General features: G+C 33.1%; 3 protein-coding genes across 17 annotated transcripts; 2 read left to right on the top strand and 1 right to left on the bottom strand.

The window, feature by feature from the left end:
* Positions 1 to 1,427: 1,427 nt before the first annotated feature.
* On the bottom strand, positions 1,428 to 3,955 carry LOC105180003 (eukaryotic translation initiation factor 5A). Its single transcript, XM_011103667.3, has 5 exons — positions 3,727 to 3,955; positions 2,742 to 2,864; positions 2,584 to 2,640; positions 2,432 to 2,506; positions 1,428 to 1,751 (listed from the first exon to the last, which is right to left on the bottom strand). The coding sequence occupies exons 1-5, from the start codon at positions 3,847 to 3,849 to the stop codon at positions 1,650 to 1,652; spliced, it is 480 nt and encodes a 159-aa protein (XP_011101969.1). The 5' UTR covers positions 3,850 to 3,955; the 3' UTR covers positions 1,428 to 1,649.
* A 1,335-nt stretch (positions 3,956 to 5,290) lies between these two features.
* Positions 5,291 to 8,901, top strand: MEE50 (ARM repeat superfamily protein). Of its 12 annotated transcripts, none has more exons than XR_016066587.1 (6): positions 5,306 to 5,464; positions 6,088 to 6,762; positions 6,871 to 7,771; positions 7,857 to 8,242; positions 8,333 to 8,404; positions 8,516 to 8,901. XR_016066587.1 is itself a non-coding variant. In XM_011103665.3 (4 exons), exons 2-3 carry the CDS (start codon positions 6,153 to 6,155, stop codon positions 7,746 to 7,748), a joined length of 1,488 nt encoding a protein of 495 aa, XP_011101967.1. In that variant the 5' UTR covers positions 5,291 to 5,416; positions 6,088 to 6,152; the 3' UTR covers positions 7,749 to 7,771; positions 7,857 to 8,901. The 12 variants fall into 12 exon arrangements, 3 of the variants coding, with proteins under 3 accessions (XP_011101967.1, XP_011101965.1, XP_011101968.1); XR_849453.3 differs by having other exon boundaries at positions 7,857 to 8,007; positions 8,222 to 8,242; positions 8,333 to 8,901; XR_849454.3 differs by lacking the exon at positions 8,333 to 8,404 and having other exon boundaries at positions 7,857 to 8,007; positions 8,222 to 8,242.
* A 1,248-nt stretch (positions 8,902 to 10,149) lies between these two features.
* On the top strand, positions 10,150 to 24,297 carry LOC105180001 (Galactose oxidase/kelch repeat superfamily protein). 4 transcript variants are annotated; one of them, XR_849446.3, is made up of 12 exons: positions 10,150 to 10,574; positions 11,409 to 11,558; positions 12,143 to 12,304; positions 13,604 to 13,756; positions 13,871 to 14,023; positions 15,157 to 15,321; positions 15,408 to 15,596; positions 15,983 to 16,169; positions 16,280 to 16,490; positions 17,094 to 17,241; positions 22,931 to 23,370; positions 23,969 to 24,297. XR_849446.3 is itself a non-coding variant. In XM_011103662.3 (11 exons), exons 1-10 carry the CDS (start codon positions 10,409 to 10,411, stop codon positions 17,238 to 17,240), a joined length of 1,680 nt encoding a protein of 559 aa, XP_011101964.1. In that variant the 5' UTR covers positions 10,150 to 10,408; the 3' UTR covers position 17,241; positions 23,969 to 24,297. The 4 variants fall into 4 exon arrangements, 3 of the variants coding, with proteins under 3 accessions (XP_011101964.1, XP_088739706.1, XP_011101963.1); XM_011103662.3 differs by lacking the exon at positions 22,931 to 23,370 and having other exon boundaries at positions 17,097 to 17,241; XM_011103661.3 differs by lacking the exon at positions 22,931 to 23,370 and having other exon boundaries at positions 10,151 to 10,574.
* The last annotated feature ends 3,577 nt before the right edge of the window (positions 24,298 to 27,874 follow it).

A 27,874-nucleotide genomic window follows, 5' to 3' on the forward strand; every position in this document is an offset into this window, starting at 1 on the left:
CCTAAAAATTATCAAAATTACCACATTTGATGTGGGTCCGCTATTAATTTTTTATTATATTTATTCAATAAAATAAAAACAAAAACAAATAACTTGTCAAAATAAATTATTTTAGATGTGCATAAATAGAAAATTATTAATAAAATAATTTAATCAAAATTTTTGTTATTTGTGGAAGGAGGACAGTTTAAAATATTTATATTTTGTTAACTATGGTAGTTATTATAAGAGTCGCTTAATAAATATTAGTGAATGAAACACCGTCGGTACGAATGTACATATAAATATAATAATTTATATATTATGTATCATGAATTGTCGATGCAAATCAACTCTAAGAAAAATACAAATTAAAGTAATTTATAATTAATGATAGTTGCGTAATGAAAAAAAATAAGTCAACATGGTTTTATAAAAATATAAGGTTGAAGAATGTATATAATAGAGTGTTCGAAAAATATATATTTTAGTTTGACGGATCAAATTAATTTTCTAACTAAATTTTTACGAAAAATTTAACATTTAAGTCAATACATATGTTGTAAATAAAACTAGCCATCATATACCAATCACCTTTAATTAATGGTATATAGGTGTGTGTCTGTGTGTGTAAACTATCTATTTACTATAGATAATTGCTTAATATTGTTATACTATATGTCTGCATTTTTCAAACTCATCAAAAAATGATGTGCAAACTAGTCTGGACAAATATACCCTCACTACATGATCTGGTGAATATAATATTGTTATGCAATATAAGGGGTCAAAATGTAATAGTTTCACAAGTTTGAAACTTTAATTAATTTATATGGTAATTAAAGGAATATATCCTTTATTTGTTATGCTAAATTTAAGTTCGTAGGAATTTGATTGATTGGGTCTTAGATTTTGACAAGTCCTCTCCACACACAACCTAGCAAGTTGGTTGGTTAGCGTATATCTATGCGTATATCTATATTTTCATATAATTAAATAATAAAAAAATATCCTTTTAATATTATTTTTTTCTGTCATTTTTTATTTTTCTCAATCTTCTCAAAATCCACATCTCTTTTTTTAATAATTTCTCATAACTTTAGTCTAATTTTTAATATTTTCTATTCATCCAATATATATATATATATATTTATATTACAAATATAATCAATTTATTTCACATCACTTAATTTCTTTGTCGACATTAGTACTATTCATCCAAAACCCTAACAACAAGGTGCGAATTATATGAAATATCTTCAAAAGGAGTGTAAATGTAATTTCTTATTTTCAAAGGGCCAAAAGTAGTTTTCTTTAAATTTTAGTCACAGCTTACAACCAGCTTCTAGAAACGACAGTAATTGTAGCAGTACCTCCCAAGGATTAAGCTGCTGGCACCAGGCTAATCAGAATGGACTTGCATATAAGGTTCAGCACACATCAAGAGCTGCAGAAGTCTTTCAAGACGATAAATCAAAATTGATTGGACCAAAGTACATCACAAATTCACAGATTAAATCCATAACGATCACAAACACATAGACAAAGTTTGTCCAACAACCTTCAGGATCATGAGGTAGCTGATAAAACCACTCAGTAAGAGAAAACGACAAGATTGGCAAAATAGTACAAGAAAACATCTTGGTGATAAATTGCAGAACGGAAGGCGACTACTTTGGACCAATGTCCTTGAGAGCACATATCTGCTCTTCTCCCATTGAAGACTGCACACTAACCACAAGGTCCTTTCCCTCGGCAAAGCCATCCTTGATCTGAACTCATGAGATGCAGGAACAAACAATAATCAAATATTTAGGAGAAAGATGTATTACCAAGTGGTAATAGTTGCAAAACTTCGAAAGCTATCTCAGCCATTTGAATAACTGAACGCTGTCTGACAGTCTTACTGGAATCATGTAAAGGTGCACCAAATTCCTACTGCTGTCTAAATAGATTAACAATAAAATCGGCTCATAACAAATCAAAAGTATGCATACATGAACAACAGTTTTGCTTTTTTTTCTCCCTCATTTGTTTCCTCATAAATGCATCAAGACTTGTGGGTAGTTTCTTTTATCGTTTTCCTTGTATTGCTACCGCAGTCAATAATCAAAAAGACACACTGCGCATTTATGATTTTGCTCTCTAACATTCGAGGTTGAGATTACCCAGAATGATTTGTTTGGAAGCTAAGAATTTCAAATGTATGATAACCATCAATTGCACTCATTCAATTGTTTGGATATATTTGAGTTACAGCTGATGTCTAAATCTTTCACACCCATTTTTTGCTATTTGTCCCATCATCATTGTGCAGCTCAAATCAATATAGAACTGAAGTCATTAAAAACCTAAAGTTCAAATCCTTTCCTCAACATCAAATCTTTGAATCCAAATGTAATCTAAAAATAAATCCTAAGTTCCACAACACAAGTAGAATCATAATGTATACCTGGGATAGAAGGTTCTCGTCAGTTGGCAGCCTTAAATCATCCTTGGTATTACCAGTTTCAGTCAGCAGACTGACCTGAAACATTTCAGCAGTGAAATTGCTATAATTCAAAATATAATACAGTCAAGAAAAGTCCTTTAGAGTAGACATACAAATCCATCCTCAGATATATCAATCAACTGGTAGTCTGTACGGGTGACATGAGGAACCTGTACAGCAGCAGGAGGAAAAGAAATCAGTACAAATACTAGGAAAAAGGTTATGAAAAAAAAAAAGGAAAGAAAATGATAGCCATTAGACATAAACATACATCACAGTTATGGGAAGAGGGAACAATATCTTCCAGCTTTTTCCCAGTGAAGATATCAATGCCTACAAAATGACATTTAGCGTGTCCATGCTTTCCGGTTTTAGAAGTAGAAACTTCCACAACCTGCCACAAGAGAACACTTTAATATCTAGGATCATCCATAAATGGGGGGGGGGGGGGGAATTGTTTCATGCCCAATCCATGTAATAAAGCCAAGAGAACAAGTTAAATCCATTGCGCCAAAAAAGAATCTTGACCAAACACCTGCATAAGTGCAGAATCGTGGAGAATAACATAAAACACTGTCACTCCAGCACACCCGTAAATGCAGGCACACTATTTCTTTGGCATAAACAATTCTTGCCATAATAAATACAAATGTTTGGCAATTACAGGCAGAATAACTAATTTATTTGATTTGGGTAATGAAAAAGCAAGACTTTTAGCTGTCCTGTCAATCTCCCAAGCAATAATACTTTAGTTCAAGATCAACTGTAAATGCAAAATTAAGTACTTCTCTTCACCTCATCACAACAAATCCATTACTAATACCAAAGATTTCAAACAATATATCATTCTGAAAGGACCATCATATAAAATAAAAACCACCAAACAATTCTTACGATAAAATGAGTTCCTTTCCCCTTTTTCCCTCTGTAACAGCTCCTCGATGACAGTTTTCAAATCAGACTTAGCAAAAACAAAATAAATCTAATCCTCTGAACAACAAATCAACATCCCTTCCAAAAAATCCATGTCAGACAACATCATAAGGACGAAAATTTAACAGATAAATGAAACCCTCAACGCATCACATAAATCTAACGCTAAAAAGCAGATCCATAGATTAACAACAAATTATCAAAAAATAAAGCAAGCCCGGAAAAGGAAGTAGAAAAACTCTCATCTCTACACAAACTGACACACATATAATTACACATATATTGCGAGGTTGTAGTTGTTTTGCGAGTGACGACGGAAGAACCTTGCAAGGGCGGCCTTTGATGACGATGTAGCCGTTCTTGCGGATGGTGCCGGCTTGCTGTGGGAAGGTCTTGGAGGCGCCGGCGTCGGCCTTGGACTCGAAGTGGTGCTCCTCGTCCGACATCTCTCACTGATGATACACACACTCACACCGCTCAGTGTGCGTGCGCCCGTGACTCTCTTTGTATCTATCTGTTGCTTGGAATGGCAGCAGATTCTTCTGAATAATTCTGGTTCATTTCTAGGGTCATTTTTGGGATATTATGATTATAAAAAATGGAACATTAATTATTATCCCACTAGGTCAAAAGATCTCATTTTGCACTTAAAAATAGGTCATCTATCATTTCCAAACCCTTTGAACTATAATTATATTGGAAAATCTCAGCTTCCATTTTACGTAGATAAATTTTTCATAATCCAATTATTGTTATATATCTTATCACATTAATATATATGAAGAAATACAATTTCACTGACATAAAATTAGTTGAGACAGAAAAAATTTGTTCGATTTGGAATAAATCTCAATCGAGATTTTTTTTGTTAATATAGAAAAAATAATAATAAATTTTAACTAATAAAAAAATTTATTATTTAATGGAAACAAATCTTAATAATACTAAATAAGACCCTTTTGTTTCTTCAAGTTTGAGGGTGCTTTTGTGGTTTTTCTTAATTTTATTTTCCTCCTAGAAAGGTGTATAATTTGTTTAAAAAATAAATGATGTAAATTAAAAAATTAAATTAGAACATTATGCATTTAAATATCTATATGAATATAAATTTATTCAATTATAATAATTACATATTATTGATTAATTTAAGTTATTATTTAGTTTAAATGTATTTAAGTAAATTATATTAATATAACTTTATTGGCTTATGAATTTAAAATTTAAAATTTTTCTTTTGGTAAAAATATTAAATGTTTAACTTAAATTATTTCTTAATTTTTTAAAAAGTATAAAATATTTTTTAAATTTATTAAAATTTTAAAATTAAATTTTAAAAAAATGGGCGACAACAATGCGACGGTTGTTGTTACCCAAATCTCTCTTGGGTGACTGTCGCATCGCGATCAACCAAGTTGAGGGGCGGGGGGATTTGTACAATAAAAAATATTTATTAATTATGAAAATAAGAAATAATATATTAATTATAAAAGCATAACGGTCTTTTTACAAATAATTTAGTATCGTTAGTTTCAACTATCATTGAGGGACAAATATGCTATATTTAAAAAGTCAAATGATACTTTTTTTTTTTAAAACATAGAAAAATGTTTAAATGAATTTTTAAAATATAACACTTTCTTATTTCACTGTATTTTCATTCAATTAAATAAATATAATAAAAATTTAAATTACACATACAACGTGTTTGAATCGCTAATCAAATATTCTGCATTTGATCCTCTCGTCAATATAATGATATTGCTAGTAATTCTTAGTAAATAATTTATGATCCATGAAATTCGTTGGTGATAATAGGAAATCGAAATTATCTTAATTTTTTATTAAAAAAAAGAGTAATTGATATTGAAAAATGATGTGTATATTGAAAAAACTTCGAATTATATGTCACGGTTCTTTAATTTGCTCATTTATTCTAAAATCCTGCTTCCCCCTCCCGAACCCTCCACCGTCGCGCCCCCCCTCTCCTCCGCTTTCCTGCCGCCACTCTGTCGGGTACGTGGGCTGCTAGATTGAGAGAGAAGAGCTTGTCATAGTTTTAAGGTTTAGTTCCTTTATAACTCTACTGTAGGTGGTATGTTTTTGAGCTTTATTCTTCGCGATTAACAGAGCTTCTGATCATTTTTGATACAGCTATTGAGGAAGAAGTTGACTCTGATGGCAGAAATTTCTGTCTGTGCATATGTGTGCTTTTGATGCCATTCTTCTGTCTATTTTGCGTTAATTTTCTAGAGCTGGGAATGGTGGCCTTTTATGCTAAATTAAAACGTGCTTCAAATGTCCGAGAAATGTTGTGGCTTCTGGGAACCGCAAATGATTAATGATAGTATGATTGCCTTTTTTAGTTGTCCGTACTTTGTATGTTAATGTGATGATCATATTTGTTTTTCAATAATGTGATGATCATATTTGTTTTCAGTTTTTAATGTGTTTCTTTTGGAGTAGAGATAGAGATTAGTTATGGATTTCACCTCCTGTTGATGCCTTGGTGGCCGTTAAAGCACTTCTGTTGGGATGACGGATTTTTCCGTGCTTTTGCGTGTGTTTATGAGTGTGAATTTTGAGAAAGGAAACAAGAACTTTTCTTCTATCATGTTGTCCCGTTCTTGCTGCACAGAAGTCTTGAACTATTTGTATATTAAATGTTTACATGTCTGTGTTTGCAGGACTCTGCTTCTTGAGTACTCAGTTTTAAGTCTCACGGTGACTCCAGTATAAATTCTCTTGTTGTATGAGTATGGATGATACAATGCCACCAAACTTTTCTGTTCCGAATAATGCACTTGAGCCGCTGTTTATTGCTTCCCATTCCTCGACTATAAATGAAGCGCTAGAGTGTCTGATTGGAACTGCCAAATCTTCTGATGGACGGTTAGACCTAGCTTCCAAATGTGTCCTTCTACCAGTCCTTGAACTTTGCCGATCTGCATCCCAACTTTCTGGTCAAGATCTTCTTTTGTCCATAAAGCTACTCAGGAATTTGTGTGCAGGAGAAATAACAAACCAGAACCTATTTATTGAACAACATGGTGTTGAGATTCTATCAACTATCATTAGTTCTATGGCGCTAACTTCTGGTTCTGATAATGGGATACTTCGTATGTTGTTGCAAGTTCTAGGAAATGTTTCATTAGCCGGTGAACAGCATCGCCATGTTGTATGGCGCCACTTCTTCCCCCTTGGATTTCTGGATATTGCTAGAGTTCAAAGCAGTGAAACATGTGATCCTTTGTGCATGATTATCTATACATGTTCCGAAGGTAGTAGTGAGCATTCTGCAGATCTATTTTCAGATCAAGGGATGGATATCATAATAGAAATTATACGGACAGTTACAGTAGGTAGGGACCTTGTTAATTTTAATATTAATTTCTTGCTAGTGAATAGAAAACAATGGCATAAAACAAATTCTTAATGCATTTCATTAATTTATGTTTTGATTTCTGCAGCTGGTTTTAGGGAAGATTGGGTGAAATTGCTTCTCTCAAGAATTTGCCTAGAAGAATCTTACTTTTGGACATTTTTCTCTAAATTATCTCCAGTGGCTGAAGCTGAGAATTCTGATGATAATGTATCTCAAATTAATCATATTGGAGCTCAGCAAGCATTTTTGCTGAGGATTCTTTCCGAAATATTAAATGAGCGGATAGGAGATATTGTTGTTCCCAACAAGTTCTCGTCATGCATTTTTCAAATATTGAGAAATGCCGTTGGGGTTGTTGACTTTAGCACCCGAGGGAAGTCTTCGCTTCCAACTGGTTCAGCTGATATTGATGTTATTGGCTACGCGTTGTCTATTTTACGAGATATTAGTGCTTCTGGTGGTCCAAAAGTTGCAAACCAGGATGAGAAAGGGGATGCTGTTGACACACTAGTATCAGCAGGGCTTATTAAATTTCTTATAACATTGCTTCGCGACCTAGAGCCTCCAGCAATCATTAGGAAAGCAATGATCCACAGTGAGGCCAAAGATGGGACAACTTCGCAGCCATTCAAATACTGCCCTTACAGAGGTTTCCGAAGAGATGTTGTTGCCATTATTGGAAACTGTAGCTACCGCAAGAAGCACATTCAGGACGAAATAAGAGAACTGGACGGGATTCATCTCTTGTTACAACAGTGTGTTACAGATGAAGATAATCCATTCTTGAGGGAGTGGGGCATTTGGTCAATGAGAAATGTTTTGGAAGGGAATACGGAAAACCAACTATTAGTTGCTAACTTGGAGCTCCAAGGGTCTGTCGATGTTCCTGAAATAGCTGGGCTAGGCCTCCGAGTAGAAGTTGATCCAAAGACTCGGCGTCCAAAGCTTGTTAATGCCTCATGAAGTTGTTGAAATCTAATCTGCTGGTAATGCTTATCCTATGTGATTAATTACCAAACTATTTTATTACAAAGCTAAATGTGATTCTCATGGCTTCTGCAATTTCTGAAGTTTTCCATAGATGACATCCAAGACTCCGGAGACAATGGAATGAATGAGGGTGGAAATCCACAAGCAGAGCCGTGGGCTGCATTGGAAGAGTTGAACTTTCTTATGCCGTTCTAACATGTTGACCACGCTCTGCAGATTCAGGTCTTGTAAGGTGGTTTTCCACAACCCCCTGCCCTCCCCCACTGGTGCTCTATGTCTACATACCTAAGAACATGGGTACCTACATATAGGTTATCTTGTGCACGAGGTTCTGTTTGATCTGCTGCGTTCTTATAAAATTGGAGTGATTTACTGTAGCCATTTAAGCTAATCCTATTGATGTGTCTATTTATTCACTGATTCAAGAAAGTTTTATTGACGAACAGGTATTTACCAGATCAAGAAATGTAAGCCAATGTACTTCTATCAATTAATAATATAGCATTTCTTTATTTCCATGTTTCTTAGAGGCACCAAAACATTCAATGGTGAAACAGAAAGAGTTAGAACTTGCAATGTCAAAGATCAGAGAGCCTAGGACAAGCAAACCACGCCCATTACAGGCTGAGGCAGGAAATTCTTATATTACGTCGAGTGTGAAAATGTCAAACTGCATTAGCGTATTGTGTCTGCACAATGTAGGTGGTCACTGTGCTGATGTTTTAGTGCTTGGTGTTCAGCTGAGGCACCAAGAGAACAAAACTGAAGCTAGAGGATCAGACGAAGAGGATGAAGGGTGATAATGAGGAGAACGGTGGCCTCAGTAGCTGTCATGTAGAATCACATTTGAAGAGACTTAAGTCCTACAAACAGCCATCTAATTTGACACTGCTGCCAAGAATGGTTAGCCCCTTGGTAATGTCCTAGAAATAAAGATGAGGAAACTCTTGGCCGGGGAGGATCCTCTGGCTTAGGAAGGGAAAAGTCCTCTTTTTACTTACAACTCCTTGTGTTTGGGATTGATGTATTTGAAGTTGGGGATTTCAAATCTCTAATGACATTTTCTTTTAATTTTTGTTGAATAATTTCATATTACAATGGATTTTAAATTATATTTATTGGTAAATCAATTCATTTTAAATTCTTTCGTATTCAGTGATTTGAACTGAAACTCTTTCTCTATATCATCTCCTCAAATCAAAATCGTTTAATTCAGATGTAACATTATATGTAGTATTTTGTGCTCGGTCGTTGTTTTCCAATTTCAAAAATTATGGCAATTTTTGATTTTTTTTTTCAAAGTAAGAGCAATGAACTATTATTAATTGAATTAAATTAATTACAATCATGTCTGGTGAATATCGATATGTGACAAAAATTATTACAACAATCATACTCTTATCAATAATGTCAAGATAAATTAAATTTATCTAATACCTATTATTCAGTATAACATACACCCACCATTTTGTAGAAACAACGTCCCACGCATATATCAGAGTTTGAATCCATAATTCCTAAAATTATAAAACCTTAGATTCGAAAATTGAGTTAGGTAATGACAAAATGATAATAACTTTGACAATCCAACACCATTTATCAAATTCAATAGGTGATGAGACACTAGGGAAAAACTCTCCTTTTGAAACTACTGGAAATTAAACGCAATTAATTAGGTAATATCATTTAGACGCATCATTAGTTATTATCTTTTTCTAGTTGATTGAAACATATTACACTCCAATTGATCAGCTATGCGTGTTGATTATTTCAATGCAGTATAAAATTGTAATAATTCTCAGATCTTTCAAATTGATTAATCTGTGTATAATAAACGTCTAATTGATCCCTAAAAAATATTAACACGCCTCTTTTCAAATTAATCACGAACACGCCTTATTTACTTTGTGTGCGCTGCAGTCAGAGCTATCCACTTACCCTTGAGTAGTATTTGGTGATGCTCATTATATATTCTACAAATAGTAAAATTAATTAATCATTCATTTTATATTTGAATAAATAATAAACGAGGATATCATATTAGACGAATATGTAATGCTGTATATTATATTTAATAAGATTATTGGATGATACACTTCAATTTGACTAAGCTGGACAATAATAAAATAAACAATAATTTTAAATATATTATATCGTGAGTTGGTATATGTTTGATTGTTCGTCGTATGGATGACTTTGTAATTTTATGATAACTGCGTTAATAAATATTTATTGGTTGATGTAAAATCATGAAATTTGATCTTGAAAACAAGAACTTAAGTTATATACACATTAAATATATTTGTTAATAATTAGTATAAATCTTCCCAATTAATGAATTAAACAACCCTCCAAAAAATAAAAAAACTGGTTCATACCCGCACCACACCCAAAGCATTCATCCATGTACACGTACTGATCTCTGGGTGGGCTGTTAATGCTCCGTTGATTAGAAAGACCTTAAACCCATATCCCGAGGGGGAATCAAATTCAATTTCCTCACGCTTTCTCTCACATTTCTTGACCCCATCCTCTCATTTGCTTGCGGCTGCGGGTGATTTCGTTTTTCTTTCCCATTCAGTCCGTTCAATTTCTTGAAGTGGGCAACCCTTGATTCTTAGCAAACGTTAGGAATGGCTATGAGGTGGGAGAAGGTGCAGCAGAGAGAAGGGAGTGGTGGCCCCGGAGTGAGGTGGGGCCACACATGCAACGCCATTAAAGGAGGCAAGCTTCTCTATGTTTTCGGCGGCTATGGGAAGAATCAGTGCCAGACTAATCAAGTTCATGTTCTGGATACTGGTTTGTGTTTGCCCTCTTGTGCCCGCCATATTTATTTCTTTATGTTTTTTGAGGTTTAAAATTTTTTTGAGTCTTTTTGGTGCGTTTCTCATGTTTCTTAAATTCTTGGCGAATCTTGAGTTTTCTGGTTATGTTGCTCGTGAAAGATTGAATATTTGTTTTGTGTATATGTACTTTGTTGGTTTTTAGGTGCTGAAGATGGATGATACTATTGGCTTTTCGGAGGAAGGCCTTGTACCCCAATTTGTTGTGCTTTTTTTGACAAAATTCGTGCCTGTTGTTTTTCTTTTTTTCTTTTCTCAAGTTTCTTGAACTTTGAAAAGATCTTGGCGTCTTTGGCTGCATTGTCTTGTAAAGATGGAATCTTTTTTGCTAGATTTATTTTCAGTTCATATATTCTGTGGCCTTAGATTGTTGAAAATTTATGGAATTTTTAGCTTTTTGAGGAGATTGTGAGTCACAAGATCTGTAGGTTGGGTGTTAGCCGTGGAAAGTTGGGAAAGTTAGGATCTTCAATATAATTTCTCTAATTTTGCGTGTGATTTGTACTGAAACTGTGGAAATTATGTCTCAGTGAGTTCTATAAGGTACTTTGCCTTTGTCAGTGTTTTCTGTACTCGACTGTAAAATACTGTTCTTATGGCTGGATTCTGGTTCCATTAAGATACTTAATATTTGTTATTAAAATTTTTTTTTTCATATTGACTATAATTATTTATGTACAGTAGTTATTGTTGTTTTACACGGACTTTAATTTACTTAATATAAATATTGACGGTTCATTCACATGAGCGGGAGGATGCCAAAAGTCTAATGTGAATACGGTGTTATCAGTCAACATGATTTGGAGTGAGCCAGTGATGAAGGGCACAGCACCCACACCGAGGGACAGTCATAGCTGTACAACAGTGGGAGATAATCTGTTTGTATTTGGTGGTACAGATGGAAGAAGGCCGCTTAACGATTTGCATATTCTGGATACCTGTAAGTTTATTTATTGATTTCCCTTCTCTGTATTCTCCCTGTTTCTTTAATCTTTGTTTTTCTTTTTCCTACAAGATTTTGGTTACTTTATCAATTAGCCACATTAAGTATGTTGCATTGAGTTGAAACCCCTATAGCAGTCTGTTATTACAAAAAGAATGGACTTGCTATTCTTGTGGTTTATCTCCATTATGCTACACCGAGTTGGATTGGCATATGCTTGGTTATTAATTTTTCCTCATCTTCACCTTAGTTTTCAATGTGAAGATAAATGATTCAATGTATGAAAATTCCAGTAACCTTTGTTTGCATTTCCACTGATTCTATCCTTTATCTGTTTTTTGGTATCCTCTGTTTTCTTTGCTCCCCCTTCTTCTTCTTTCCCTAAGTTGGTCATCACGTCAGTGTGTGAACTTTTACTGTTTTTTTTTTGGCAGTTAACCACAATTCATTTTAAATATTACAACAATAAATTTAGTGTTGGTGATTATACGACAAAATGAGGAACCTTAAACTAACATCAATACCTTGTTTAATTATCTTATCAACTAACTATTTGTTGGCGAATATTTTACACATGCTAGCATCCAACACATGGATCTTACCAAGTGTTAGAGGAAACGGGCCAGAACCAAGAGAAGGTCATAGTGCAGCTCTTATTGGTAAAAGACTCTTCATTTTTGGTGGATGTGGCAAATCTGTTAACAGTGAAATCTACTATGATGATCTTTACATATTGAATACCGGTATGCATTCTCTACTTTGCTTCCTATAGCCACCTCTAGTTAGATATTATCTTCAAGGAGACTTTATTCGTGTTTTTAAGGATAAAGCTTTTCGCTTTCATTGTTTCCTGTATCTTAGTTACAATGTGGTTATCTGTAAATGAAGTTCTATACTGTAAAAGTGGAAGTTGCTTTTCAAGATGAAGTATTCCAAATCGCTCACATAAAAATGGAATTTGCTGATTATAGTCGCATGTCCTGCAGACAAAAGAAAAGTAAAAGAAAAGAAATAAACATGGTGACTTATTTCCCACGCACATATAAAATATGTATTCCCTTCACAACTGTTTATCCTGTAATTCTGTGACTTCTTATGGTAATCAATGTTGACTTCTTATTGCTACTTAACTAGTTAGCCGACATGAAAGTTACTTTAAAGTTACTTCACTTCTGCCTCCATAAGTAAACTATTGGCTGGTAAATTTCAAAATCAAAAGTGACTTTTGAGACTTGGCACGACATAAAATTATTATTATTATTTTTGTCTTGGGCGATTTGCCAAAATCAATCCTTATGTTTGTTTTCGGTTTTGGGCCATCTCAGAGATGGCCCAAAACAGAAGCAATGTTTGCCATTGCTTGTTTTGCCATGTTTTTGTCTTGTTTCTAAGTATTTTGTCTTGTTTCTAAGTATTTGATTTTTAAATATAAATATATTTGATTTTTAAATACAAATATATTTTATTTTAACCACGTAATATTTTATACGTAATATTTTCTACATCATTGGAATAATTAAAAATTTTAAAAAATATAAAATAATATAATTATTCTACGCGGTTAATTCATATATTATATTATTTGAATAATGTATTTAAATTTATCACCTCGAATAGAACAACTAACAAAAAATATTGTTAATTCATTATTAGAGTGCATTTAATTATTTTTAAAAGTGTATTTACATAAATTATTTTTTTCATTTCCATACATATATAATTAGAAAATAATATTTATTTTAATCCACTCACAACTAAATAAATTATATATATTTTTATACACACATATATATAAATATATATAAAAGAGACATGATTTGACAATGAACAGTATTTTTTGTCTCCCCACTACCCAACATCAAACATAACATACTTATTTTATATTATCTCCAAAAACAAATCCAAACATACACACTATCTCTAACTTATTTTTATTTATCTTTGTTTTTCTCTCTCTATCTCCACAAAATACCCAAAAACAAGTTAAAAACAAAACCAAACATAATGAATGTTTTTGAGGCTCTTCCTTTTAATTTTTGCAGAGACCTTCTCATGGAAACGTGTAGTGCCATCAGGCACTCCTCCAAGTAAGAGAGACAGTCATACCTGCTCATCTTGGAAGAACAAAATCATCGTCATAGGAGGTGAAGACTCATGTAATAACTATCTGTCAGATGTCCATATACTGGATGCTGGTATGATCAAATTGTTTTTACTTCAATGTTATATTCACACGGCAGATCCATGAAATTATGCTCATTATATAAATTTTGTCTTAACTTAATTTCTTTTCATCCTTGAACAAATAGATACTCTTGTTTGGTGCAAGTTGAACACTACTGGCCAGCTATTGCCACCTCGAGGTGGTCACACAGCAGTAGGTTTCGGCAAGAATTTGTTTGTCTTTGGGGGTTTCTCAGATGAGCAGAACTTGTATGATGATGTCTATATGCTTGACATTGGTAAGTTTGTGATGCTTATTACTTTGTTAATGCAAGTAAATCAATTTCCTGGACCCACACTAACTTTCATAAGTAAAAAATAGAAAAAAAATAAGAAAAGGACGACCTTCGGCTTATTTCCATGATTTTTATGAGAATGGCTTTCAGTGGGAACACACGGTGGTGACTGGTCTTTGAGGAGAAAAATTGCCTTGTAAGTCTAAAATGTTTTCTATAAAGGTTATCCTCAAACTTGATAACTACCAAACACTAGAGGCTTAGAAAGTACAATGTTACCTCAATCACCTTTCTTTTGTCTTAAATTAGAGATGGATTGCATTTCAAAACAGTATGTTTTCCAAGTAAGCTCTTTGGGCAGGAAACTTGACCAGTTCAATTTGAGCCTTGCTCTTTTGAGATTCTTTTTGGTTTATTGGGTAGACGGAGAAGCGATTAAAATTTGATTCACTTGGGAATCATTTTTTGGAAAAGTCTTCATTCCCAAGAAATGAAACTGAAAATTCTAAAAGCCGTTTGATGTTTATTCTTCCAAAAAACTTTTCTTGGCTCAGAACTTTTGAAAAACTCTAATCATGAATATAAAAAGTCCAATTTATGCTTATTTTTCAATATGATTTTATAAGTATTCCAATCCATCAATAAAAGGTATATGTATTTACATCTTCGCCTTAATACAAAAATAAAAATAAATTTTGATGTGACATGAAAATGTCCTCTTCGGAATGAAACTGGTCGCATTTTGCTTTGGAAATATGATGCATCAACGACAAAATAAAATGAAATACAGTTTCATCCTCTATGCATTCCTGATATAACCCCTCAAAAATGCAATCCTGAAAATTCTCTCTTAAAAAATATTTTCCCAACAATAGCCATAATTGTTTATGACTGGAAAATGGTTGTAAAAACTGCTGTTTACATATTCAATAAAAGATAAATATTAAATTGACCCTGTAGATAGTAGTTATTTTTCACTTTGTTAAAAATGCAGTCACGTTATGCACATATTTGAGCTGAGTTGTGTGCATGACACATGCTGATGTTAATGATTAAGTAAGTGGTTGCTACTTATTTGCTAAGGTTGAACCTGAAAGTGGTGGGAACTTTTATGACTATGTGGTGGTTTTATGTAGAAAATGCTTCATGGATGAAAATTATAGCTATCGGGGAGGGCCCTTCTGGCAGATTTTCCATGGCTGGCGAAAGTTTGGATCCCCAGTTGGGAGGTGTTCTTGTTTTTATAGGTGGCTGCAATAAGAATCTTGAAGCACTGGATGACATTTATTACTTGCACACAGGTTTTATTTTTCCCCCAGTTTTTTTGTTGGAAAGTTGCAGGTTGTCTGCTGAATTGGAGCATAAATTAACTGGACCTTGTTACTAGGGTTTTCTAGAGAAATTGAGCGAGATGAGAAACGAATTGAGAAGCTATCTCTAAGGAAACAGCTGAAGTTGAAATGCCAGGAACAGCGCACAGGTACTCCAGCATATGAGAAGTCTCCTTTTGGAGTTGAACATGAACAGGACACTACCGTTTACCAGCCCATGCCGATATCAAGTTTTATGCCATCAGGCAAGAAAACATGTTTGATGTTATATATAATCTTGCAGTTCTGTCATGTAGTTAACTTACTGCTATGTCCTATTGAATATCATTATCCTTCAGTATATACTTTTTCTGGATTAAATATCTACTGTTTCTTTTGTACTGATGCTTACTCAAAAATTCATTAAAATGCCATAACCATGAAATTAGGAGAGATTAGATATCTGTAAAATATACATGGCCAGTTTAAAGTCTTAGTTGAAACTGCATCACAGCTCTTAGTTTTTATTCCTTTCCATGGGTCTCTGGTTATGTTTCAGAGTGAATGGAGATCGGACATCTTCTTTCATGGATTCTTAAGATATAATCAAATATATTTCCATGCACATGATATTACATCAATCCAAATGCAGGCAGGCAGAATTTCTATTTAAATGAATACCAGACTCCTTTGGGAAAGAGGAGCTTCCAAGCTAAAGTCACTAAAAGCTTCTCAGATGGATATACTATCGAAACTATCATTGATGGAAAGCCTCTTCGTGGAGTGTTATTTTCCAACAAACCAAGCTCTATTAACGTTGGTGCTGACACTTCCAATAGGTGAAGAAGATTGTATATGTGTGTTTGTTATTATCTGTTTGCCAAACTGGCATAAGCTATTTTGATAAGATGAGCATTGATGGGCTCTCTTGTAATCCACATTATTACAGGAAGATGGAGGCAATGAAGAGTAATGGTGCTAATGTGCACGGCAATCAAAATTCTGGAGTAGAAAGTGAGAAATCTATGAAACATCATGAGAATGATGTGAGGCAAGCAGATTCTATCCAGAAGGAAAAGGAATTAGCTGATGCACAGGTGGAAGCTGCTGCTTCAGAAATGAAAAGTTCTGCAGCTTCTGAGTCTTCAATTCCCCAAGAGGTTATCTCTCTTATGAAAATTCTATTTTAGATGAAAAATATACTATGACATGCATAAGAGAGTTTTCCCACTCCCTCCCCTACTCTGCTGGATAGTCCCTTCCTTTCTCCAAAATTCATCATCTATTAACTCCAGCAACGGGTGATTTTTTAGGCCATGCTGTTTCACTGAGTAATATTTTCCTCTGATTTATTTAATTTTTTATTCAGACAAATTGTCGAAGAATCTTAAAATTACATGAGCTGTTTTATCTGAAAGGAGATGAGAATCTTAAAATCTTAAAGTATTTATTTAACCCAAAAATGTCAACCACAATGAAGTTTATGGAAGGGAGGAATGCATTTTCATCCTCTTAACAAATCAAAGCAATCACCACTAGTTAATATACTATCTAGGTTCTTGTCCCGGACTTCTTATCTTTCAAAAAGGTGATGCTATTTCATACTTTAAATATTATGGACTATCTTTCAGTCAAGCCAAAATCCTTGATTGTTCTAGTCTTTTCACCTGTTTTGTGGCAGTCGTGACTTACAGTGCTTTATGGTTTTCTTAGACATATCTTAAGGTATTCCGTTGATTATTCTCTTCTTCTATCTCCATCAGCAGCAGGTTCCTGAAGTCTCAGAACCACCTATGCCGGCTGATGTTAATGCAGCAAGTAATGCAACTAATAATCCATCATCCTCCGATGCTGAAACTCATAAAGAGAATGTTTCTGCAGTTGTCAAGGATCAAAACATTTCAAATTGAGGTACTCATAGAAAACACTAATTATTTGCTGGTCAAGTTAATGAAATCCAGGGATATGATACCTTCTACATATGTAATTAATGATGTTGCCATGAATTGTGTGCTTTTGTTGAGGGCTCTAGGCTTTGAACATTTCAACCTCAAGATATCAGCATCATCAACTTGACAAATAGATTCGGAAATTAAGTTGAATTTCAGATACTAGAATGCAAATTCTTGGATTGGTGTTAAGTTTGATGAAATGATGCGCTAAATGCAATTCTAGCTTTTTGCTTCAATATTTTTTCTTGAATTAAATTACAAGTCACATGGAAATTCAAATAGGTGAACTTGGTTTCACCTGGCCAATTGATTTAGTACTGTGAATAAATCCATATATTTTGTTTATGCATCTGAGTCTTGATTACTTAAACTAAAAGCCTGCAACATAAATCGTATATGTGTATATATATATTCCATGGCAAATCTGGATTTTGTCACAATGTCACGAATTAACAAACTTCCCCAAATTATGTTGAATGAACTCTTGTTTTAGCTGACACTCAATTGGTGTGTAGGGTAGTGGGCATTCCCTAGTCCACTGCTACATCTATGATTGGTATGTTAGGTTTGGGAATACCTATTCCCTCACATAAGGGATTAGCCATTCCCTCGCCCAATAAGTATGCTATGCCCAACATGTTGCGAATGAAAGTTTTTTTTTTCTTTCTTTTATTAGTTTGATATTTAGTTTTAATTGTTACTAAATTTAAGTACTTATTGTATCTAGTATTGAGAAATATTAGGTAATAAAAAAGTGATGTTAGTTTGATATTTAGCTATTTTTATTAGTTCAAGATATTTCTTTCACTCAATAGTGAAGAAATAATGGTAGATGCATTATGATTAAATAGATTAGTCCATTTGGTTGTTCGAATCATTTTTCTTTTGGCAGAAAAATATTATCTTTATGTTTGTTAAGTCAATAAATTATTTCTTATGTAATTAAATAATGTTTTTCATATATATATTATAACATATGAAATGTTTTATAAATTACTTATAACCTTCTCTGAGCAATTTTTTAGGAACTGAATGCGACATTATACAACTGAATGCAACATATTCAATAAAATATGAATAAGGAATTTTTTAGGAAAAATTATTAAAGGCCAAATTTTTCATAAAAGTAATTTCATTCCGTTATTGATAATTATTTTCTAATTATCAATTATATGAATGGAATCAACTAACGGGCGGCGATTCTATTACCTTTATTGTGTATACCAATCATAGGATTACTATTGAAATGTGATTCCTTTCCTATTGTTATTCCCTTCCTAGCTTCATTCTATTCCCGCTTAGCTTAATTCCATTCCAACGTACCAATCATTCTCTCAAGTGTCACACAATGATACCAACATGGGTATAAGGTATGAGTTGGATCCTTCACATAATTGTTGGGGATTTCTAAGGTGCTACCTAATTCACCACACATGGAAGACCAAGGAGAGTAGGAGCTGCGGAGTAGGACGAAGTATTAGAAGAGGTGCCACATTCATAGGTCCTTAGGTTTTTAAAGGAGAATGATAGCTGAGAAGACTTTGTTGCGCAATTTTGTCAAATTAATGTGGGCATTTATGCCACACAAACATGGAAGGTATTGTTAACACATATATTCTCAATACTATAAAGGTACTTTTAGAACATAGAAATTAAGTAGTTTTACTTAATTATGATAGAAAGGACAGACAAAATTTCCCTTGAGTTGCTGCATCCATACCCTAAAATTGAGAATTACAAATCTATAACCAAATTCACACGCTCTGATATTTGGCATAAGGAAAACAGGCATCCAGGATAGACTGACTGACTTTTTCAATTCAACTTTTTGTTTGGTAAAACTAATAAAACTGGGATTGAAGAGACCAAGGATAAAGTAGTCACATTGAAAGTGGGGAAAGATAAACGAGTGTCTTATTTAACCATGAGGAATGGTTATTCCTACAATCCTACTTAAGTGGGTAGTTACTAACTCAACCAAAAGAGAAACTATGATTGCACCCTCCTTCCCTGTCTTTAATTATGACCCTTATTAAATCAAATAACTCTGTATATTTGTCTCTATATATGTTTGAAATGACATAGATATTCTATATATTAATATTTATAAATCATAAATTGAATATGTCACTAATATATATAATGTTTGTCGTATGTCTCTTTATATACTTAATTTTTATATATAATCACATATATATAAGTGTATTTTTTTTATATGAATACAATATATTTTTATGAATACTATTTATTCATAAGTAAATACCCATGGCGTGGGTGCTATGCTAGTGTATGTATATATTTCAAATAGCGCGAGTGTATATTTGTAGAGATGTACAATGAATATATAAATATAACTTTAACTAATTATATATACTAATTATGTATTAACTTTTGCGCATAAATTTTAAACTTAAAATATTTGAATGCTGCAGTGGTGAGTATGAGTGATGACATAATATTCCTGAAAAGGAAACTTTTTTGGATCTGATTTTTTAGATGTTTTTCATCTGGACGCCGAAGTAATCCACAAGACGAGTATTTATCGTTGAAGTGAGGTATTAGTAAATGATAGCATGAAAGACTATAAAGAGATAAGCCGCTATGAGAATAAAGAGAATGAAAAGAAACACCTTATACTTAAATGAAGACGGTGTCATTATGCAGACGAAGCTAAGTGAAGAGAAAAAGAGGAAGAAAGAAGATGATAATGGTGGAGAAATGTATGAACTCTTTACTCAAATTGAGTGAAGATTTTTGTGCATCTTTCTACCTGTGATGCATGTTTGCACTTAAAAGTCTGCAACGCTGCAGCTTTGCAGGTTGGAATTTGGAAACAGGGAGAGGAAAGTGGCTAGTGCAACACCTGTGTGCAGGTGGTAAAGCAAGAAAGAAGAAAAGGAAAAATAAAAGATTCGTAACAAAACTTATGTACTAAGAAGGAACTGACTCGAGTAGTTTCTGGCAGAAACAACTACTGCTATAAATTCCAAAATTGAAACATCTTAAGGTTCTAATTAATAAATAAGGTGGAGTCCTTATGACGTGAAAAACTTGGCCTTTTCCGTATAAAGAAATAAAAATTTAAAAAGAGAATGAAATTAAAAAATGGTAGAGTTTTTAAGTGGTGTAAACGACTTCCAAAGTCGTTTATACCAATGTCTTGCTATAACTTTTGAAGCCTTTTCAAAATTCCTTTTGTGATGGGTTTCACAGATATAAGTGTCAAGCATAATCAAACACTTGACCTTGTTACATAATATATATATATATATATATATATATGAAAACGTTTCCGTCAAATAAAATTTCTCTCTTTGTCTGAGGTCTAGTATATTTCTTAGGTGATAAATGTCTTTATTCCAAGGTTAAGAGAGATACTTGAGATCATTGATTATTAGTTGTCCATATTTACTTCAAATATGTAAAGAGAAGTTGTATTAAACATCCAAACAAAGAATTGAAGTCTTGTCGACCTAACTAATTCTAGGCATGAATTAATTATAGAAATAATGGTAGTTGGTGTGATTATCTTATTAATCTGTAAAACATTCCATATGAAGAGTTTATATTACACTTTGGGAACAGTAAAAATTGACTTTTCCTTTTTCCTGACTTTTGAACATTGACATTGTGATACCGAATTTAATGTGACTGGCACGTGAGTGTTACAAGTTGGAAGCACGGTATATTTTAAGACTGGTGTGTCCAAAGCTGGGTCACAAACAATTTTGGTGATATAACATTTCAAAGGGTGTTCACAAGGTCCAAATGGAGGTTTGTCTTTTCCGATGAGTGCAAAAGGCCAAATGGAGTATGCTATATGAGTTAAAGGATAATGATGTTAAATTGTTTCTCATAAAATGGGGGTGAGACGTTCAGATTAAATCTGGATGACTATAGTTTCTTGTTTTAGTAAGACGTGGTGCTTCCCAGTGAAGAAAATTTTGTCCAGTCCTGATTTTGCCATGTGAACTTGTTTTCTTGCTCTTATAAAATTTGGAGACATATTGTACCCACAGAAATCAACAAACAAACATGTTTTTCCAGGAATTGTTTTCTGGTTAACTTTATTGCTGAGCATTGACACTTCTATATTTATATATTCCATCTCCTAAAATGCTGTTTTCCGGAATCTTGTGAAGCAACTAGCTTATCTTTGTTGTAAAGAATGAACCGCATTGTTGACCTCACCATCGTAGTTCAATATTTCCCAGCATTCTTGGAATTATTTCAACCATTCGTCTCTGAGCATTCATACAAACTTGGAGCATCTATATTAAAGATTTAATTGCTCAATACAAATATGTCAATTAAAACTCTTATTTTAAATGCTTTTAGGTAGTATCTTCTTTATCTGCACTGGACTTCGGCATGTATCCTTCTATCTGGAAGTTTCCTCTGAAATACTTAGTGCTTATAACTCTTATAGTCATATGGTTGTGGATATTTTTTATGTCCTCCAACATTCCATAAGTGGCTTGTTTCCTGAAAGTTGGAGAACCTATTTGTATGATAAAAGTAATTTGAAACTAAGTGCAAGATTGAATACTATGTAGTCAAAATAGTATTAGTGCTGATGAATCTATTAGCTTATTGACTTCTCCCCCTGAAATGTTACTCTTATTTCTTTTTCTTTTCCTTGTTTTCTTCCCGAATCATTTTATTTGAAAAAGAAGGTCTTGGAGATGTTTGGTGTTATTTTCCAGTTATTCTTTGACTCATAACTATGATGTTTAAGACTGTCGTTTTTGTATCAGTACCAGACAATTCTTGCCTTTAGACATCCATAAGACATGTTGGATGAAGAATCTTTTAATTAAAAAATCCTCGCATCATAGTTGTGAGCCAGCAGAGTAACTAGAAAGTAACCAAACATCTCTAAATTTGACCTTCCTTTTCAAATAAAATAGTTGGGAAAAGAAAAAAAAAGAAAAAACAAAAAAGAGTATTTGTATTAGAACCAAACTGTTCTTGCCTTTGGACATCCATACAATGTGTTCAATGAAGAATCTTTTAATAAAAAAATCCTCGTTGCTACCACTTATGTCATTGTTTTGTGGCTTCTGCTTTACTAATTACATTTTGTGACTACAGTTATTGGTTTATAAAATCTTCCAGAACTTTTATCTTCTGTTGACTGGGTTGAATATGCCATAAAAATGTCTGGGGCAGTTGTGCATACCAGTTAGATACTATTTACATGTTCAATGAAGACACCTCATACTGGCAAATCATCATTGCTAATGATATAGATACTGGTTGCTGTCATAGTTCTCTGGCTTCAGCTTTAATAGATACTGTTTTGGACTGTATCGTTTCGGTGTATAAAGTTCTTCCGAACAAGTAACTTTTGCCGGCTGGCTATATATGCTATAGAAATCTATTCAGCAGTGCATCAGTTGCAGATGTGTATGTTTTTTCTTAGTACGCTGACCTTTATCATGTCATGAACTGCTTCATATGTCTTCTCCTCTGTGGCACTGTGGAGCTAGTATTTGTATATTAGTACAACAGAATCAAAATCATCAACTCGATCAGGTTTTGCAACCTTTTTATCGTGGATTTGAACTCTGGGGGAAATTTTTACTTCATCATTATTTGTTTAAATGAAAAGAAACTTCTTTAGTTTAACTATGTGTGTCCTTCAGTTTGCATAAGTGGGCTAGAAAACTATGCACCTTGACTGTTTGCACCAGTGGAAGCAAAGTTGATGTCAGATCTTACTTATAACTGAGATTTCGTGGAGGTCAGACACTTTGATTCAGAGGCTTGGGTGGTGTTGAGTTATAGTGATGGTAGGCTTAGAGCTCCTACTGTAAATGAGAAAATTCGCTCTCAAACCACCAACATTACAAATTTCAGTATGGATATTGGACTTGTAAGGTGAAGAATTATGCTTTTTCTTTTGTTTCCATCCATGTGTTGGAAGATCTAAACATAAGTTCATCTTTGGTCGCTCACGTTTACTGCTGATTCAAATGGTTCAATCTGTTCCTCTACCTATTTGAACTTCCAAGCCCTAGTGGAGTGCTATGCGAGCATTGGGAATATTTACCACTTTGGTCCCTTGCATCTGAATGTTTTACAGGTTTGATCACTTAAATTTGAAATCAATACGATTTTAGTTGCTTGCACACTTGCAACTACTTAGCATTTAATCATGTTAGCGGCAAGGATTAGATGTGCAGTACAATCTAAAGGTTAGGGATTAATTTTGACAAGCAATGAACCAGACTGGAAATGAATTTAGTGGACAAATGAATGAACAGAAATGTAATGATATCAATGTTTCACATACAAAAAGTATTGATATGTTGCATGGTGATACTCCATATTTGTTGCATAAAGAATAAACCAAAGAAATCAAGAATCTAATAGAAAACATGTTGAGATTATTTTGCCATTTTTTTTATTCTTACTATTTCTATGCCATATAAAACTTGATTGTTGAATGTCGTACCATGTTCCCAATGTTGCATTTCGAGCTTTCAGCTTTTCTTATGTTATACTCAAACTCTTTGTGTTACATACGTCATAAACTTATTGGAACAATGCCACTTTTATGTTCCATTGCATTTTAGATGAGTCTAGTCTCCTTTTCCTTCTGAAAGTTTTTACAGTATAGAGTTCCATAGAAACCAGCCAATGCATCTAATCATTGTGACAACTTGCTCTCACTTTTGCAGGACCAGGTTGGCTGAAATCTTGCAAACCCCGTCTCCACATGAAAATTCTTGCACCCTTAAATTTGTACAGTTCCTAACTATGAAATACACAAAATGGCCGTGACTTGTGAGTGTCCCTTTTTGTCCAGTGGATTTGCCTCCACGAATTTTGCATTCTCGGGAGCTCTCGTACAGTTATGTAGGATACTATCACATCAAGATGTGAAAACTGTATACTAGCGAATGTTTAGTCTCTGTACTACTTGTGAATATCGATGTTGTCTATTTATGTGGTATTGCCATTTGCAGCAATATGGTCATTCTAGTTTCTTGAAAAAGATCATTCTAAATTTCTTGTTTGTGTGAAGGCATTGTATTCCTGTGTGTTCCTGTGTTTATTTCTTGGTTTTAGGACAATCTCCGACAGGTGATGGAAAGGCAATGCTCGGGTTTTGTTGATAGCTGTTCAAGATACTGACGTTGGCTATTTATGTGGCATTGTCATTTGCTACAATATGATCATTCTAATTCTTCAAAATAGATTATTATAAATTTATTCTCTGTGCGATGGCATTGTATTCCTGTGTTGATTTTCTGGTTTTACGACAATCCTCGTCTGGTGATCGAAAACTGCAATGCTCTTGTTTCGGATAGCTGGTCGAGAAAAAGCCTTGCTTCATTGTCTTGTAAAGCAACCAACATTAAGAAATGTAAAACTTCAATTTACTGATTGCTCATACCACTTGCATTTAGGTCCTCAGCATTGGTATTATGTTGTCGTGGCCTATATGGGACTATTTGTCAGGGAATCACAATTTTGAGGTAGTGTTTCGCTAAGGGTCGTGTGAGCTCGTTTTCTTTACTATATATTTGGTTTATGGGAACTTGCTGTTCGTTGTTCTTGACTTGTTGCCAATGCAATTTATACGCAGAATGGAATTCATTAGTTACCTTGTACTGTACATTTGATGTAGTAAATTGCAGTTTTTGTTTTCATTCAATTCTTAAACAATTGTTAAGATAATATATAAATATATGGTTATTTGGAATTTGCATGTTATATAAAAATTACTCTAAATATTTATGTATGACCATTAGTAGAGTTGAAAAAAGAAAAAGAACACGTAAGTAAAAAGTTTTAGTGAGAAAAATTGATACCAAAACTTGATTATTAAACGTGATCTCCTACTTAATATTTTATACATTGGCCTCCTCAAGTGGATAGTAATTGAATTCCATACAATTTTATTATTTACGTGAGATTCCATTCCCACCAAATAAACAGAGCTAATGTATAGTTATTAGTTGATAGAGCTGTCTAAACTGAGGAAGTGTTTGTGTTTATATTCTTAAGCCTAATTTTTCTTGATAGATGGAATAAATGTGAAATTGATAAATGAGTGATTAGGTGACGGATGAGATTAAATTAGGATGGATAATATTTGGACAATATTTTTTTAATTATATTGATTTATATATAGTTTTATATTTATTTTAAAGGGTAAATTACAACGACTTCTTTTGAGATTTTGCATAATTACAAATACCCCTTGTTGTTTGAAAAATTACCTGTATCCTCCTGATTTTAACGGTCGTTTAACAATTAGCCTAATCCGTTAGATTTTTATCCATTTTTATGGTGAACTGACCAAAATGCTCTTATGAATTAAAAATTTTATCTATTTTTGTAAAAAATTATTTTTTTATGGACTAAGTGAATAATTTATTTTATAATTTTTAAAATTTTTTCACTATCCTGTTCGATTTTTTTTATAAGTTTTTAATTTTTTAAAAAAATAACATGGATAAAGTTGACAATTTCATACTTCTATTCAAGGATTACATAATTTCATCAATATCAGGGGAGTATTCGTAATTTTTCAAATAACAAGGGGTATTTATAACTATGCCAAAATTCAGGAAAGGTCATTGTAATTTACCCTTATTTAAATGAATAAAAATAGATTATTATTTTTTTGTCCTTGCAAGAATATAACTACGCCTTTGATGGATTTTTAGGGGATAAAATACATTAAAAAAGAGTGAGGTAGAACCAAATGAAGCAATCTAATTGGCTATTAGGCTCTGGAATAAATGAAACATTTTTTTATCCCCTTAGGGCTAGAAGCTATAAAAGTAGGGCTCATGCCGTTCTATTTCAATTAAAGAGAGGAATAATGTAAAGAGCAATAGACCAAAATGGGGGAAAAAAATCAACCCATTTGATGAGGAGTGAACAACATGCAATTGATTGAGGGGAAAGGAAGAGTTGGCCAACACCCACAAAAATGCCCTAGCAATCAGGAGAATCAAAGATAGAGGAGGCTCGATCAGAGTATGAAAAAAGGTCAACATGGGCGATTAACTAACAGGATCCATCAGGAACTGGGTGGCGGAGGTGGTTGCAGGCAATGTCGGCAAGAAAAGGTAAGAAATAAAAAATCTATGATTTAAATAGTATGAAAATTATACTCTTTGGTTATTTTTCACTTTTATATGAGGCGAGTATAGTCAATTTACTTCTTATCATATCAAGCTAGGATAGGTACTAGCTCAGCTAGGATAACAATCCAATCTTTATCACATATATTGTCCAGCCTTAGGTAATAATCAAAGGCTATGAAATTTGCAAGTAAACACAGAATTGGGCTGAACAAGGTGGAATATCGGACCCAATCCATCAAAATAAATGCAACTTTATATAAATGTTTCTTCTTAAGTGTAGTTCAGAGCGGCTAAAATTTAGCGCTCTCTTATGAAAAAGTAAACTGGTAGGCTAAGTAAGAAAATTTGTACGAAAAATCTTGCTCGAAAATAATTAACAATTTGACTGAAAATTAAAACATAATTAGTGACTGTAGCTATCTAAAAAAAAGTAAAATTCGTGAAAACCTACTATTTGGGATTCTACGTTATTATATGAATTATGCTATTTATGTGCAACTTAAGTGCAAGAATTGCCCACGCGTGACAATTCATATTAATTGCATAAGGTACATTATTTTTCAATAAAATAATCACTTTATGTCATTTTACACCTCAAACAATTCATTATGGTTCATTCATTTTTTGGATATGGGATAATTAATTGCTAGGATTCCGTAATTATATAAGGGAAGGAATTATTTAATAATTTTTATAGTGAATTTGTTATTTAATAGTATTAATGGATATAAATGCGAGATTAAAAATATATATATAGATATATATACTACTTATTTTATAGTATAAAAATTGTGATATATACATGAAAATTTCAAATAATTACTTGTGATCCAAATTGACTTTCTATTAAAAGATATTTAAGTATTACAACATGCAATTTTGAACGACTTTTATAAGGACAATTCCCCATAAACTTCAAATTTAGATGTATCAGAATTTATGAAGATAAGAAGATTCATTTCCTCCTACAGGAAGAACATGATGTGCAATATATAGTATATGAGATTTGTAAATATCCGACTCATCTTCAACCCCATGTATAAGGTCAATTATTCGCCATATCTGCAAAAACACTCCAACCAAATTATAAGGGATTGTATAAAATGTATAGGGAAATTTAAATCATCGAAACACAATAAAATTCTAGTTACATGTAGTGTCTCTCCGCCACCATCTTCGTTGCATCATCAAATACACTAACAATCGTCCATGGACACGTTGCATTCAAGTGAAAGTCAACCACCTTATCACTGTAATTAAGTTTTTATTCAGATAAGCCATCGTGATAGATGAAATATAGAGAAGGTAGCAGAGTTGAAAAGTTTAACAAAATTCACCAAGTACTTATTAATAAGATTCATATATGAATTATAAATATAGATAAGTTTGAGTGATATGAAGTGCAACAAAATAAATTATATAATTTTGCTAAAGAATTTAAACACTTAATTGGTGCCGGAAATATTATATCAAACCTCAAGT

This window comes from Sesamum indicum, linkage group LG8 (genome assembly GCF_026168435.1).
Source record: "Sesamum indicum cultivar Baizhima isolate 11 linkage group LG8, ASM2616843v1, whole genome shotgun sequence".
In the NCBI taxonomy this organism is placed as follows: Eukaryota; Viridiplantae; Streptophyta; class Magnoliopsida; order Lamiales; family Pedaliaceae; genus Sesamum; species Sesamum indicum.